The sequence below is a fragment of the Anolis sagrei genome, chromosome 5 (assembly GCF_037176765.1).
Source record: "Anolis sagrei isolate rAnoSag1 chromosome 5, rAnoSag1.mat, whole genome shotgun sequence".
Classification (NCBI taxonomy): domain Eukaryota; kingdom Metazoa; phylum Chordata; class Lepidosauria; order Squamata; family Dactyloidae; genus Anolis; species Anolis sagrei.
Genome location: NC_090025.1, coordinates 176,351,344 through 176,368,590, shown reverse-complemented (window position 1 = coordinate 176,368,590; position 17,247 = coordinate 176,351,344). Strand labels below are relative to the sequence as shown.

Below are 17,247 nucleotides of genomic sequence, written 5' to 3'. Positions count from 1 at the left end.
GTACCCATCGTGCACAGATCTTCCGATAGCCAAGCAATAATGTAACCCCTAAACAGCTTGCATTCTCTAATTAATCTCCTTTGGGGTGACACCTTCTGCTGTCAAGAATTCAATGACTGCACATTGCTTAAGTCACATTGACCGACTGTCTGTACAGGGTTCCATACTTCGGACTTTAACAACACAGCCGTTTAATGCTAAGGCAGTGGTTCTCAACCTTCCTAATGCCGTGACCCCTTAATACAGTTCCTCATGTTGTGATGACCCCCAAACATAAAATTATTTTCATTGTTACTTCATAAATGTAATTTTGCTACTGTTATGAATCATAATGTAAATATCCGATATGCAGGATGTATTTTCATTCACTGGACCAAATTTGGCACAAATACCCAATATGCCCAAATTTGAATACTAGTGGAGTTGGGGGGAGGGACTGGTTTTATCATTTGAGAGTTGTACTTGCTGGGATTTATAGTTCATCTACAATCAAAGAGCATTCTGATTTCCACCAATGATGGAACTGAACCAATCTTGGCACACAGGACTCCCATGACCAACAGAAAACACTAGCAGGGTTTGGTGGGGATCTTGAGTTTGGGAGTTGTAGTTCACCTACATCTGTAGACTCAAACAATGATGGATCAGGACCAAATTTGGCACAAATACTCAATATGCCCAAATGTGAACACTAGTGGAGTTTGGGGGAAATAGTCCTTGGCATTTGGGAGTTGTACTTGCTAGTATTTATAGTTCACCTACAATCAAAGAGCATTCAGAACTCCACCAACGATTGAATTGAACCAAACTTGGCACACAGAACTCCCATGACTAACAGAAAATACTGGAAGGGTTTGGTAGGCACCGACCTTGAGTTTTTGGAGTTGTAGTTCACCTACATCCAGAGAGCACTGTGGACTCAAACAATGATTGATCATGACCAAATATGACACAAATAATATGTCCAAATGTGAATGCTGGTGGAGTTTGAGAAAAATAGACCTTTGGGAGTTGTGGTTGCTGGGATTTATAGTTCACCTACAATCAAAGAGCATTCTGAACCCACCAACAATAGAATGGGACCTAACTTTCCACATATAACCCAGATGACCAATAGAAAAGACTGTGATTCTTATGGTCTTTGGCGACCCCCAGGTTGAGAAACACTGTGCTAAGGCTTCCTGCCAAAATGGAACTGTAGAGGTGAGTCTACTGAACAAGCCAGTGCCTGGCGCATACCAGCACTGTCATCTGTTGAGTTGCACCAACAGATGCAACAGATGCATTGCACCACCTGACATCCGCCGGGAAGTAGAAGCCAATAGTGAAAGGACCAAGGCAGCGACATCTCCAGCTCATCCCTTGTCTGGGTATCAGCCAGCACGCCAATGACTTAAATCAGGAAATAGTTTTCTTAGATCTACAGAGACACTGCTGGAACACCTCAGCAAGCGAGAGTCCAAAAGTGGCAGGCTCAAACCCAGCACCTCAATCCGTGGGTGATACCAGATGAGAGACCCCCCTGGGCACACAGAAGACTGGACAACTTGGAAGGCGCTGAACAGACTGCGCTCTGGCACCACGAGATGCAGAGCCAATCTTAAGAAATGGGGCTACAAAGTGGAATCCACAACATGTGAGTGCGGAGAAGAGCAAACCACTGACCACCTGCTTCAATGCAACCTGAGCCCTGCTACATGCACAATGGAGGACCCTCTTGCGGCAACGCCAGAGGCACTCCAAGTGGCCAGATCCTGGTCAAAGGACATTTAATCAACTACCAAGTTTGCAAAATTTGTGGGGGTTTTTTCTGTTTGTTTGTTGTGTTCTGTTAGAAATGTAATACAATGGTATGGTTGCTGATGACACGATAAATAAATAAATAAATAGCACCAAACTTGGCACAAATACTCAATATGTCCAAATGTGAACACTGGTGGAGTCTGGGGACAATAGACTTTAACATAAGGGAGTTGTAGTTGCTGGGATTACCTAAAATCAAAGAGCATTCTGAACCCGACCTAACTTTCCACATGTAACCCAGATGACCAATAGAAAATATTGTGTTTTCTGATGGTCTTTGGCGACCCCCAGGTTGAGAAACACTGTGCTAAGGCTTCCTGCCAAAATGGAACTGTAGAGGCGAGTCTACTGAACAAGCCAGTGCCTTGCGCATACCAGCACTGTCATCTGTTGAGTTTAGGAAGGTGGAGGCATTACTTTTCATTCAACCCTCGTATAAAAGTGTAAAGTTTGGTGCAGAGTTATATAAAGATTTATAGTTTGGTATAGAGGTGTATTACTTGGTATAAAGACATATAAAAGGAGATTCCATCTGAACATGAGGAAGAACTTTCTGACTGTGAGAGCCGTTCAGCAGTGGAACTCTCTGCCCCGGAGTGTGGCGGAGGCTCCTTCTTTGGAAGCTTTTAAACAGATGCTGGATGGCCATCTGTCAGGGGTGCTTCTTGGCAGAATGGGGTTGGACTGGATGGCCCATGAGGTCTCTTCCAACTCTTTGATTCTATGATTCTATATCTTGGTATATAAGTCATATAAAGGTGTATAGTTTGTTATAAAGGTGGACAGTTCGGTGTAGAGGTATATAATGGGGTGTCGCTTGGCATAAAGGTGTGTAAAGGTAAGCCAAGCAGCCAAACACACCCGTTTCCCTTCACAGATGGGGCGCTGAAGTGTATGAAACGTCTATGAAGGTATTCCTTTGGGTGTAAAGCTGAACCGAGCGGCGAAGCACACCTGTTCCTGCTCACAGGTGAGGCGGGGCGGCGAGGCGTTTGTTTCGCCTCTCTCCATTGGCGGAGGGAGTCCCAAAGTGGCCAATGGAAGGCCGGAGCCAAACGGGGTCAGCGTCGCGCCTCTGGGCTGGCCCGGCTCGAGGAGGAGCGAAAGCAAAGGCAGGGCTGCTTTTTTTGTAATTGAAGTTATATACACACGACGGGACGGGCGGCGGCAATAGCAGCCACAAGAAATAGGATCCCTGCTTGCCTGCCTGCCCTGCAAGGGATGGTCAAGGGCATGGAGGCGCCCGAGAACCCCAACTTCAGGCGAATGGCCATCCGGAGGAAATCCAACCCCACTCTGCACAGCGCTGCTGCGGTTTTCTCGGTCGTCCCGACACCCCCTACTCGGCCGCCAAGCCTCCGGGAAACCTGCACAAGCCCAGGTAGGAAGCCCGGGCCGTTTGGCACCACTCAATGCCATGGGGTGCTTGGAGCTGTAGATTGGCAAGCCCTTCAGCTTTCTCTTCAACTCTGGATGCATTGTACTATATAGAGTAGGTATGAGGAAACTTGGACCGTCCAGGGGTTTTGGACTTCAACTCCCACCATTCCTAACAGCCTCAGGCCCCTTCCTTTCCCCCCTCAGCCGCTTAAGCGGCTGAGGGGGAAAGGAAGGGGCCTGAGGCTGTTAGGAATGGTGGGAGTTGAAGTCCAAAACCCCTGGACGGCCCAAGTTTCCCCATGCCTGCCGTATAGGAATCGGTGCACAATGGGGGCTTGTTGCAACTAGACACCACTTTTAACTGCCCTGGTTCCAGCCTGTATGGAACCCAAGGCTCTCTGATGGAGAAGTCTCACCAAACTACACATCCTAGGATTCTATAGCATTGAGTCATAGCAACTAATGTGTTTTAACTGCCTCATCACACTTGAGCATTTTTCCACTTCAGTCCACTACGAGGGTTAAATGAAAAGTAATGCCTCCACCTTTGTAACTCCTCAACAGAACTGGTACGCAGCAGGTACTGGCTTGTTCAGTAGACTCTCCTCTACAGTTCCATTTTGGCAGGAAGCCTTAGTGTTGAATGGTTGTGTTGTTAAAGTGCGAAGTATGGAACCCTGTGCAGACGGTCGGTCAATGCAACTTAAGCAATGCGTAGTCATTGAATTCTTGACAGCCGAAGGTGTCACCCCAAAGGAGATTCATCAGAGAATGCAAGCTGTTTATGGTGATTGTGTTGATATTGATGTGCATTGTTGGGTGAGAAAGTTTAAAAATGTTGAGTTGGGAACATTTTTTTCAACTTTTGTGGGCCCCTGCACCCCTAGCCCTCTCGATGGATGGATGGTATCCTTGAAGTGACTGGCTTTACCTTAAAGGAGCTGGGAGTGGCAACGACTGACAGGGAGCTGGTCCATGAGGTCATGAAGAATGGGAAGCAACTGAATTAATAAACAACAAAAACAAAACTGCTGTGGATTGTTGTAGGTTTCTTCGGGCTATATGGCCATGTTCTCTCCTGATGTTTCACCGGCATCTATGGCAAGCATCCGCAGAGGTTGTGAGGATGCTTGCCGTAGACCTCACAACCTCTGAAGATCCTTGCCATAGATGCAGGCGAAACGTCAGGAGAAAATGGCTCTACAACATGGCCACATAGCTTGAAAATACCTACAACAACCCAGTGATTCCAGCCATGAATGCCTTCGACAATACATAAAACTGCTATGGCCCAATGCTATAGTATCCTGGGACTTATAGTTTGATGAGGAACCAGCACTCTTGGCCAGAAAAAGCTAAATACCTTGTAAAAGTAACTCCCAAGTTTCCATAACATTGTGCCGTGGCCATTAAAGTGGTATCAGATTGCATTACTTCCACAATGCAAATACATCCTAATCAGACACTCAAGCTACTGCACCATGCTGCTGGTGAACTGCAACTCCCAACATTCTTCGTCATTGTTTTGAATGATTAGAAATTGTAGTTTGTCCCTACCTGGGGAGCCTAAATCCAAATGTTACAGCAGTGTTTTCACACTGACTTTGCCACATCCCACATGTAACCCATGAGCTTCAAAATGTTATGTACTCAATTGCATGCTTTGGGCAAAAATGCATATGGATAGATTCTCTTTGGGTTAAAACTAATATACGTCTGTGATGTCTTGTGTTAGTCTTGTGAGTGAACAGGAATTTCTCTTTCAGCCTCAGGCCTTGTTGGCAAGCTTGCTTTTGTAAACATTCAGATACCTGGCCTGTAAAGTCAAAAGTCAAAACTCCACAGATATCCAGGAGATTTTCTCACTGAAACTGGGCTGTAGCCTAGATCAGCTTTGGCTATGCATTTATTCCATCCATATAATGCCCTTCCTCCATTGTGCCTATCTTTATCTTTACCATAATAGAATGAGGTAAGTCAGAGGCTAATTGGCCATCAAATGACTCCATGGATGCTGGAACCTGGATTTATGAAGTTATTGTCCAATACTGGAACAGCGATGGCAGTTGATTCTCAGTGTACCATCCGAGGACACTGTAACACTATGATCTTCACACTAAAGGAAGCTCTTTTAATATTCAAAGGCATTTCTAACCATTAGTCTTTCTAGGAACATTTGTCCGTAGTTAAAGGAGCCGTTGAATGTCCCAACTAGTGGAAAGCAAAGTCCTTCTGATTTGCTGATAAATATATTTTTTCCATATTGTGGAAATTTTGTGGTGGCTATCCATTAGATGAAGCTCACATATGATACCTACATTGGTTGTCTCTCAAATGCAAAGGGAAGCACTTTCTATTCATTGTGGTTGATTTCCCCTTTGAAGCTGTAGACTGATTCAGTGCTTGGATGCCTATCTCCACCTACATGTCTTTTATACAAACTCAGCAAATCTGCAGTGGGATTCCTTTTCACATCTATGTAACATTCCATAGACTGCATGCAGCTAAATGCTATTGGCAGCTTTGGGCACAACTAGTGCAAGTAACCTTTTGCCTGGAAAGTCCTAAGATAATACTGTTTACATGCACATTTGAAGGCAAAGTACTGTGTGCTGAGTAGCAGTGAGATAAGATGCTTGTTGAGTCTTGCTCAGTTCAGTTGCTCAGGAGAAGGTGAACTAGACCTTGAGGTGGTCATACAACTTAACACTATACTCTTTGGTACTACATCCATTCTTTCCTGAAAAGTAAACCCAAGCAGGCATAGCTGCAAATATTTGTAGTTCATGTTAGGCGTTTGGAAATATGCCAACTATGTAGGTTACTGCAGGAGAGCAGAGGACTTGACTGCAGCAGGTCTGTTTCCATTGGGTTGGATAGTTCAGCGCATGGGGAGCTATTTTTAGAGGGGCCAGAATGACCCCATCCCTGGGTTGCTGTGAGTTTTCCAGGCTCTATGGCCATGTTCCAGAAGCATTCTCTCCTGACGTTTCACCCATATCTATGGCAGGCATCCTCAGAGGTTGTAAGGTTTGTTGGAAACAAGGCAAGTGGAATGTAAAATGTTTCTCTGTCATTCATCAGGTGTTTCTAAACTGGCAAAGGTTGCACTTTTAAAGGCGGTGGGATTGGGATTTTAAAGCTCGCATAAAGTTTAAATACGTTTTAATATTTTAATTTAATTTTTATATGTGTGTGTGTGTGTTTGCCTTGTTTTTGATTAACACTTTTATATTGTTATCTATCTTGAGCCCTTATATTGGGGGAAGGGCAGGATAAAAAATAAAGTACATAAAATAAAGAAAAGTTTCCTCTTTAAACATGTGTTGGTGCTGATTTATTAATTTTAGAATTACTTCATATATTTGCAGCATCCTTTTCATGATCTGTGTATAGCAAAAGGGTATAAGGGTGATGACTACTGTTGTACATTCTGAGAAGGAAAAGTTGTAATATATATAAAGGGACAGCTTTGGAGGAATAATTGTGGGGAAAAAATCATAACTGGTTACTCATTGATAGGACTAGTTAGAGCCAGCTTGTCTAACACAGACCATGATATATCCAGGCTTGGGTTGTTATGGTGTTTGAGAATCAATAGGATACTAGGTAATGCACCTGGGTTTTGGCCAGTGCCCAAAGTAGTTGAGAATTTATGAAAGGAAGGGTGTGGATAAGAATAAATACAACCCAGCATGAAAACTAGGAAACCTGGCCATATTGGCTACCTCTCTCTTGTGCTTGATTTTTATTTGGTAAAGTTGCCCAGGGTCCCTTCCACACAGCTGAATAAAATCCCAAATTATCTGCTTTGAAGTGGAATATAGGGCAGTGTGGACTCAGATAACCCAGGGCCCTTCCACACAGCTCTATTTCCCAGAATATCAAGGCAGAAAATCCCACAATATCTGCCTTGAACTGGGTTATTTGTTTGTTTGTTTGTTTAGTTACGATATTTTTATCCCGCCTTTCTCAGCCCGAAGTCAACTCAAGGCAGCTTATAAGTTGGAAATAATTTGATGCCATAACAATCACATTGTACAATTAAAAACATTTAAAACATTATAAAATCCATACAAAACTATTAAAAACATAAAATAACCAATGTCTTCCTGTTAATCACATTTTCCAGTAGCATCGGCTAAGCCGTTCCGTGTTTCAAACTTACACAATTCCATATTTGTCTATTGCCCTGAATTTCCAAAGGCCTGTTCAAAGAGCCAGGTTTTACTTTTCCTGGAAGGTCAGGAGGGAGGGGGCTGATCTAATATCCCTAGGGAGTTCCATAGCTGAGGGGCCACCACTGAGAAGGCCCTGTCTCTCATCCCCACCAGATGCTCCTGTGAAGAAGGCGATTTCTGTGTCACTGCCTAATACAGCAAATATATAAAAGAAATACAAGATGACTCAAGAAGTCGAAGCTTGTCTGGACAAGATGGTATTTGTGATACAGTGTGTGAAACACTGCCAAGGTGCATTTGGGATGTCTGTGATCAGATTATCTAAGCATTTGCATGTTGTGAAACTGTGTCAACTGAGGCTGGGTTTCCCTTCAGTCATGCAGCAACAGAAAGCTATCTGTCAATGATAGTCACCCCCAAGAAGCCTATAAATCAGGCATGGACAAACTAGACAGTGCTGCAAGCTCATCCCTGGTTTGTTGTTGCGGGATTTGTGAGAGAACCTCTTCGGCCACATTGGAGCTGTGATTCAGGAGACTTTGGTAGTACTCTTTCTAACGTAGTGCAATTGATTTTTTTGTCCTTCAGAGGTTTGGTTCCATCTGATGAGTGTAGAAGGTGTATGCCAAAGTTTTTTGGTGCATAGATGACCTTTGTGGCTTTAAAAAAATCCCTGAGCATCATAGGTGTCTGCCAAGTGTTGGATTTCTTCAGGCTTCTTTGTCCACCAGATGTTCTTGAGTTCTCTGGTCCTCCTTTGGACTTCACCTTTTGCACTGGCATAGATCTTTTTATTAGCAGTGCAGTTGGTGTCTCTCTGCCATGTTTAGAAGCCTTTCCCTTTCTTGTCCCTTAACTGTTGAATCTCGTCATTTTCATCAAACCAATCTCAATGTTCTTGGTTTGATATCCAATGGTTTCTTCGCATGCTGTGTTGATAGAGGTCTTCAGTTTGTTCCAATGTTCCTCAACATTTTCAGGATATTCTACGGGCAGATGATCATTGAGTTGTTTGGAAAAGGGCTCCTCAAGTTTGGAGGGCTCCTCAAGTGCTTGGGTGTTCATTTGTGCCTTATCTTTCTTTCTTGAAATCTGTGTTTGAAGTTGATCTTGATAGCCATCATGGATTGGATTAACCTGTGATCTATCCAGCAGTCATCAGTCTCTGCCATTGCTCTTGAGAGAAGCACATCACGCGGTCTCTGGCACGTGTAATTACATAGTCTAAGAGGTGCCAATGCTTTCTCTGGGGGTGCTTCCATGATATCTTGAGCTTGTTTTTCTGGCAGAAGAGCGTGTTGGTGATGACAAGGTTGTGTTCTGCACATTTGATGAAAAACAGGATGCCATTGGAGCTGCTGTTTCCAACCCTGTCTTTTCCTATGGTCTCTGGCCACAGGTCGAAGTCTCGTCTGGCTTTTGCATTAAAGTCCCCAGGGGGATGATTTTGTCCTCCAAAGGTATCTCTGATATGACAGTGTCTAGCTGACAGTAAATTTTTTCCTTGATGTCTTCATCAGCATCTAGTGTTGGTGCATAGGCACTTATGATGGTTGCCTGTTGGTTTTTGGCAAGGTTAATTTGGAGGGTTCAGAGTCGTCGTTAATGCTAATGGTTGCTTAAGTCGGTGCTTCACCAGGTCATTTCTGATAGCAAAGCCAACTTTGTGCATTCTTTGTTCTTCTTCAGGCAGTCCCTTCCTGAAGAAGGTGTAGTATCTTTTTTCTTCCTTCAACTGTCCCTCTTCTGCTCTCAGGGTCTCCTGAAGTGCTGCTATGTCAATGTTAAAGCATCCCAGCTCCCTTGCAATGATAGCAGTCCTGCGTTTAGGGCATTCGCTGTCAGTGTTGTCCAACAGTGGCCATACGTTCCAAAGTTCATTTTTCTTTTTTGGCCATAGGGTGGTGACCCCTCTGGACGCGGCAGTCCAGTCAGGGGTAGGAGAGGCAAACTGTGTTTAGGGCACCAGTTCTAGCCCCTTCCCCATGTGGGATAAGCAGAGTGGGTCCTCAAAAGGGCTGCTCAGTCATGGATGCAGCTGCCGAACTACTCAACTGCCTTGGACCTTGAGTTAGAACAACTGAGTCCGTATCCACCGCCCATGTGCCAGTTTGTGACTAGGGGCTTCCAGATTTCACAGTCCTGCCCCCGTTGCTACTCGCTGATTGCCATGGGACTTTTGTCGGGTTTTTATTTTTCTTGGAAGACATCTGTGCGTGAGTTTTTAAAAATGTGTGGAGGTCAGGGCACAGCCGATCAACACACAGTCTTCACAGAGTGAGGTCCCATCCAGTGGCATGGTTAACACGACAACAGTGACTTCTCAATCTGTTGCAGCTTTCTTCCACCTTCACAGTCATTCTAACACATACCATGTTATCCTCTGCCTGAAACCACTACATTAGACTGACTCAAATAAATAGCTTATTTACAAGTAATACTGGTCTTGTTATTTTTTGAGTGAGAATTACTATAATCTGGAACTCACTACTGCAGAATTTACTGCAACTCATTCTTTTTCAATATAGCCAATTAAAAGCTGTCAAGTGATGTTTATTTCTGGAGCAAAGGAATAAACTTCTGACATGTTTCTCATTACCTGCAACAGAGTGGTGAGTGTGTATGTATGTGTAAGTGTGACTGGGTGAGAGAGTAAAAGTGAGAGAGAATGAGTGAAATTGTTGGTCATTCTTTGTTGCTACTCCTGAAAATTGACCTTGCCATTTCTAATTCTTTGTGAAACCAAAATCAAAGCCATAGAAGAGTAATGTAAAATATCCCTGATATACAAATAATGTACGTTATGTGGGAATGGGGGGCTCTGTAGAGATTAGAGAGTATAAGAAAGAGCACCATAACTCTGTAGAGTTATGATGCTGTAATTATCTCCTTAAAGCACCATAGGCCCATGGAGTTATACTCTGAAGACCTATAGTACGGAAGAGTGGTTGGCTTGAACTGGAAGGGATGAAAACATACAAAGAGAAAGAGTAGAGTCTTGTGGACGAAGACAAATATTTCTGCTAAAAGGCATCACTCCCTCCCCCTTATTTGAATATAATGAGCAGGACAACAAACTCTAGGATGTGGTTGTTGTTGGAAAAGTAGTGTAACAGTTTGTATTTTTCCTTACTAGCAATGAAATGAATTATTTTCAGTCATATTCCAGTCTCTACTTGTTCTGTACAAGGCAATGCCTGAACCATGCCTGAAATCTAGTTAAGTATCTAACCTGTTTTGAAAACATTGCAGCATATCTGGGAGAGAGGGAGTCTATTGCAAGTGCACTTTAGTTAATCAATAGTGTTAATAGGTTGCACACAGAAAACCAGTTTCAAAGTACAATATTAAAATTACTTAGTAGTGTTTCAGTATTGTAGACCACAAAATACAAATCTGTTTTAAATGAAGTTCCTGGAGAGACTTTGAGGAAGAGTCCATAGCACCGTGGAACTAATTTCCCTGGAATACTCTTGTCCCATGTCTTTTGAGTGAAACAAATTATCTGCATCAGATAACTAGTTGCATCACTGCAATTATATCCTTCTACATAGGGAATAAAAGGTCTTTTACATTCCCTTAAGTGTTTTCTACAATATAGGAAAAGCTGCATTTTTTTTCCTTGCTGGTCCAGTTGTAATATTGTTGCCTAAATATACTTAATTGCTTTGGTTTCTTCAGTGGTTTCTTCAATAATACAATTTAGTTTATGAAGAATGTTTTATGGTACATGCGTTGAACATTCTGAAATATATTAACAGTGATATGACTTTTCCTTCTCTGCAATTAATGGAATGGAATAGAGTACCTTTAGCACAAAGATATCCTGCTGGGAATGAATGGTTACCGACGGCAGTGTTCTTCACTGAAACATATTGACAAGTAACTTTGCTCCTGGGTGCATTAAAGGAAGTATCTGAGGATGTATTAACCTAGTTCATAATAATGTAGACTGAGCTGGAAAATGTTTGCTTGAGGCATTTGTGTGTCAGTGTAAAATATACGAGAGTCCTCCTTAATCAAATGTTTTGTTAAATAATACAACAAAAGGAGATATGTGTATTCTACAATCAATATAAAACACAATAAATTTAAAATTATTTCTGTATCTCCCATTTTGCCCACTGAATTGTGAGCTACAGTGTAGTTCTGAAGCCATAAAAATGTGAACCATAAAACCCAAATGATAATCTTTACGCTGGGGGAGGGGGCAGACTTTTGCCCACTAGGTGATTTGGATCTCAAGCCCCATAATCTCTTGCTATCCTGTAAACTGATGGGAATTGAAGTCCAAAACATCTGGTGAACCAAAATTTCTCTACCCTTGATTTATATTCTGTTCTTCATTGCAATCGTATAAAAGAAAAAAAGTATCTTAAATGTTCAATTTCAATTTTTTAATTTTTTTTCTAAAGAGCTAAGATTTCAGTTACATCATCCTGAATTAATCAGAAGATGTAATGCTTCATTCACTTCACTTCACTTAGGCGATATCTTATAGTCTGAAGATAATGGTCCTCCAAGTGTAGTGTCTTGGCAGTGGGTCAGTAGGTGGACGTGGAGCCCTATTCTTGATCTGCATCTTCTCCTGCAGTGAGGACATCAGTTTCCAGGTGGAAGGCAGTCCCAGTCAGGGACTTTAAAAGGTAAAGGTTTTCCCCTGACATTAAGTTTAGTCATGTCCGACTCAGGGGGGTGGTGCTCATCTCCATTGTCTGTAGACACCTCCAAGGTCATGTGGCCAGCATGACTGCATGGGGAGCCATTGCCTTCCTGCTGAAGTGGTACCTATTGATCTGCTCATATTTGCATGTTTTCAACTCCTAGGTTGGCAGAAGCTGGGACTAACAGCAGGAGCTCACCCTGCTTCCCGGACTCAAACCACTAACCTTTCGGTTAGAAAGTTCAGCAGCTCAGTGGTTTAACCTACTGCGCCACCATAAATCAAAGTAAAAAATAAAATCAAACAAGCCTAAATAGTTTTTGCAAGCAACAAAAAGTGTTATTAGTCTGGTTTCTTAAATACTCTTTTTGGACTGAACGCCAGTAAACATGGCTGCCACTGGAAATTGAGGGAAGAGAGTTATGAATCTCATAGTTTTTTATTTTTCTATTGTTCAAAATTGATTGATTTGGAAAAGCATAACACTCTGAGATTGTTGTCAATATGACAAAAAAACAAAAAAAGCAAAAACAAAAACCTAAACCCAAAAATGACCCCATTCCCCCGCCTCTTAGCTTCTTACTATTTTGTGATAAAAATAAATGACTCCAATTTAACATATTGAAGGAATGTGTTCTCTTCTACCTTCACGACATGTGGGCCCTTCCTGAAATTGGGACTCAGCTCTGAAAGCAGTCTGGGGATACAATCAGCTCAGGATTTCATGTCTTCCAAGGGCTTTCTTTCACTCTACATCCACAAATAATAAGCAACCCATACGGAGATATAGTATAATAATTAAACATTTATTGCATTTGTGTTGTTGATCACAAACAAGATCCTTAAGTAATGTGAGTAAAAGATGTGGGTATAAAAAAAAATAGAGTCCCTTATGGAATAGGACCCCAGTGGGCTCGGTATCAGCTAATACTAATTGCCCTTACATGTAATTTGCTTGCACTAATTTCCTTCTAGGTTGAGTCATAAATAATGTTTTTTTCTAAATGCTGGCAGAGATTAACACTGGAGGATACCCACACAAATGTGTGGTGATGATGCCCATCTGTGAATTGATTTTGAGTGCCAGCAATTTCTGGTTTTAGTTCTGTTTCTGGGCAAAGGATCAAGCTGTTACTAAAGCTAGCACTCTTGTTTTACTTGCAGCCATCAGGTTTTTTGCATAGCAACTAGATAAGAAATTGAAGGCTTTACCTCAGTTAACAAAATAGACGTGTTCTTGGGCGCTTTTCTAAATAGAAAATTTGGTACCAGAAGTCTAAATAACATGAAACGAATAGAGATAAATTCCTGCACTAGACAAAAGAAGAGCAATTCAACATGTTTCAACAAATTTGTTTATCTAAAACTTACTTATGCATGTGAGCCTTGCATAAGTAAACAAAACCATTTTGAATTGAGACTATTTGAAAACTTCTTCCAAAATACATCTGGGGATGAACTTTCCTTCAGAGATGTCCACTTTTGTAAACATTTCCATTTTGATGGCAGACTTAGCGATCTGTGCTTTTGCGACAAGTTACAGTGGTTCTCAACCTGTGAGTCCCCAGGTGTTTTGCCTACAACTCCCTGAAATCATATCCAGTTTACCAGCTGTTAGGATTTCTGGGAGTTGAAGGCCAAAGCATCTGGAGATCCACAGGTTGAGAACCACTGTGTTAAAAGGAACTGGTGAGGCAAGCTGGCCCCCTACCTGTCCAGGGACGACCTAGCTATGGTGATCCAGGCTACGGTCATCTCAAGACTGGACTACTGTAACACCCTCTACATTGGCCTTCCTCTGTCGGTGATCCGGAAGCTCAAGTTGGTACAAAATGCAGCTGCTTGGCTTCTTGTGGGAATTCCGATGAGATGCCACATAACACCAATCTTACTACAGCTGCACTGGTTACCAATTGAGCACCGGATCACTTTCAAAGTGATGGTACTCACCTTTAAGGCCTTGCATGGTCTGGGGCCGATGTATCTGAGGGACTGCCTCACCTCCTACCAATCCCAGAGATCCCTCCGTTCTGAGGACCAGGATCTATTGGAAGTCCCCAGTGTCAAGACTTTGTGTCTAACAGCAACCAGACGCAGAGCCTTCAGAGCAGTGGCACCATCACTCTGGAATACTCTGCCACCTGAAGTTCGTGCCTTGCAGGACTTACCAGCTTTCCGCAGGGCATGTAAGACATACCTGTTTTGACAAGCTTTTAATGTTTGATATTGTTGTTTATAAATTGTTTTAAATTGCTTTTAAATTTTGTAAGATTTTAGCTATTCTTGTAAGCCCTCAGAACCTCTAAGGATGCTTGACATAGATGCAGGCAAAACATCAGGAGAGTATGCTTCTAGAACATGGCCATATAGCCCAAAAAACCTACAACAACCCAGTGATTTCAGCCATGAAAGCCTTCAACAATACAATTTTGTTTTTGCTACAGGAATCAATAGAATAACTTATTTAACTCTATGTCTAACATTGTGTTTGCTAGTGAAAGGTATAGGCTAAGTTTATAAGTCAGACAACTAATGAGAGGACTTCATAGGTTTCTGTTACTCATTAACAGCTTACTAATTTTAAGTAGTTTTTCTCTTTGGTGTCCCAGATTTGGAGTTGCTAGCAGAGTAAGGCCTGAAACTACAATTTGCCTTTTGTTTTGAGCTTGTTGCAGGAACCTGTTGATATGAATTGAATATTAAAGCACTGTTACGAAATGTTGAATGAAGGTTTGGAATACTAAGGAGGCACAAAAATGCAGTTCTTTTGGGAGCCACAAGCAACAGCTAAATAGAAAAAGTTGAATCAGAGAGCTTGAATATGGAAATGAGGCTCTACAGAATAACTCCAGAACTGATTGATGATATGAACAGCATCAAGTTGAGAAGAAAAAAAAATGAATGCAATGTGGATTACAGTCAGGGACAAGTAAGGAAAGGGCACAAAATATACTGGCCTTATTGAAAAGCATTGTCACAAGGGCTATGAAAAAGTAAACGACAGGAACTTAATTTGTTGTCAGCAGCTTCCAGAAGCCAGCCAAAAGGGGGAAAGGTTGAATGTTCAACTGTAAACCTGTATCTGCATTTTCTACTTGGCTCTCTTCAGTATTCACTCCAAGTCTTTGCTGTTTTATGCTAGAAGTCTGTTGTCATAGATGATTTCAAATTACTGGTTTTACTTCCTCCAATTTTCATGCCTCCTTTTTCTCATTCCAGTTCCACTTTATGTATATAAGACGTTTAGCATACAAGGAAATAAGGTGAAAAAATGCATCCTTGCCTGGCCTCCGTCCCAATTGGAAACTATTCTGTGTCTCCTTATTTTGTCCTGAATCCTACATATTAGAGAAATTACATATTGGGATTAATCATTAGGGTAATCACATGCTGTATCAACTACTTGTTCTATCAATACTATTATGAAATAGCATGATATTCAAGCCAAGCTAGACAGATCTCATTTTTCTTTGTGTTAATAATCATACCTTAGGCTGAATAATGTGGAGTACGCTTGGTTGTATCTGTTTGATGGCAATGTTAAAAATGATATTATTTGAGGTATGAATATTGCTCAGAGCCAAATCATGCTTTTGTTTCCTTTTATATTTTATGTTAACTGGAACTCATTAACATTTCTGTGATAAGGATAACCTGTCTAACTCATCTAGGAGCTAAAAATCCCCTTATAATTCTTATTATGTAGAAGCAAATGGCATTACTGAAATATTGATGCAAATTATGATGAGGGCGCATTAAATCTTGGTTAATGCCACTAGGTGAAAGGTCGAGAGATCTTAGTAGATAGTTTTAGCAAAATTTGTGATAGACGATATTTGTGTGCTTTTAGTATTTTGAGTGCAATTTAAAATGTGGCCTAGAAACTAGGTGAAAGTGTTTCAAATTGTATATGTATTCTGGATGTATTGAAAACTATTTTGCATTTAAAAAGACAGCAACTGGAAGGAGAATATTACAAACATTATACTGATACAGTGTTCCCCTCACTTATTGTGGGTGTTACATTCCAGGACCACCCATAAAAAGTGAAAATCCGCAAAGTAAGGACGCTATATATGTATATCGCGTTCCAAGGGTGATATACGTATATAGCGACCATGCACCTTTTTTGGCTAGCTATCTTTGCTTTGCTTTGCAATCTCTCTTTATTGGCTGCCTCTCTCCTGAGGGGGAAGGTGAAACCCCCTTCCACACTCCATTGTTGCCAGAAGGTGGGCAACAGCGACCATTCATAAATTGGGAGGCAAAACCCCTCAAAACAGCGAGTCTGCAAACTGCGAAGTAGCAAGGGAACACTGTAATTCTCTTAGGGTTTTGCAAAATGGTCATTGTTTTGAATCAATGCAGTTTAAAAGCCGTATAAAGTCTATATAGTAAATAATGTTCCTTCTGTCCTTCATATTGTATACAAAATAAACATTATTACAGTCGACTCAGTTAACCAACACCCATGGGAATTAGTGATTAGTAGATGTTGGATAAATGTAGTTTCTTCTTTGTGGTCTCTGTGAAATCACATATATAGTAGTACCTGTGCCTATGCGGTAGCTTGGAATCTTCCAGAAAGCTTTTCAGGTTCTAGCTACAGCCCCGCCCACATTCCCCAGGAGACATATAGGCAAGGGAAGAAGCTGTAGCCTCAGTTCCTTTTTGACCACTGCCATAGCAGCAGCTAAGGAATCTTTCTCTACTCTACTACCTTATTTGTGTTTGAAATTGGATTGTTTGACTACTCAAAGTTTATTCCTTACACCTCACTAAACACATTGATAACCTCTATCGGGTTGATCTTACATTGGCTCCATGGATAGTCATCTAAGCCCAATTCAGTGGTCATGGATGTTACACAGCCTCGCTGGTCCAGGAAAATCCATTCCACTTCTCTGGATAAAAGGGGAGGAAAATGGATATGATGGGCAAGAAGGTTGACCTGTCTGCTGAACTTTTTACGCACCTTGTTCATTATGAAGCATATACGGACGCCTATAAACTCTTTCTATGGAATAAAATCACTCCTTACTTGGATGTCCTACCAGCAGAAGAGCAAGGGATGGTACAAGCCCCCCAGCAAGAGGCCCTGCTTCTGGCAAAACCCCAAAAAGACATAGCTAAGCACACAGCAGATTCAGGGGAAAGCTGTTTGCAACTGCTATGATCATACGGTGACATGCATGGCTGCGCACTTCAACCCTCTCAGAA

General features: G+C 41.8%; 1 protein-coding gene across 1 annotated transcript in view; it reads left to right on the top strand.

Annotated features, from left to right (window-relative positions):
• The first annotated feature begins 2,969 nt into the window (after nt 1-2,969).
• FGD4 (FYVE, RhoGEF and PH domain containing 4) overlaps nt 2,970-17,247 on the top strand; it is a 142,621-nt gene continuing 128,343 nt past the window's right edge. Inside the window, exon 1 of the mRNA XM_060776796.2 lies at nt 2,970-3,184. Coding sequence (XP_060632779.2) covers nt 3,025-3,184 — 160 coding nt within the window. The 5' untranslated portion in view covers nt 2,970-3,024. The remainder of the gene's footprint in view (nt 3,185-17,247) is intronic.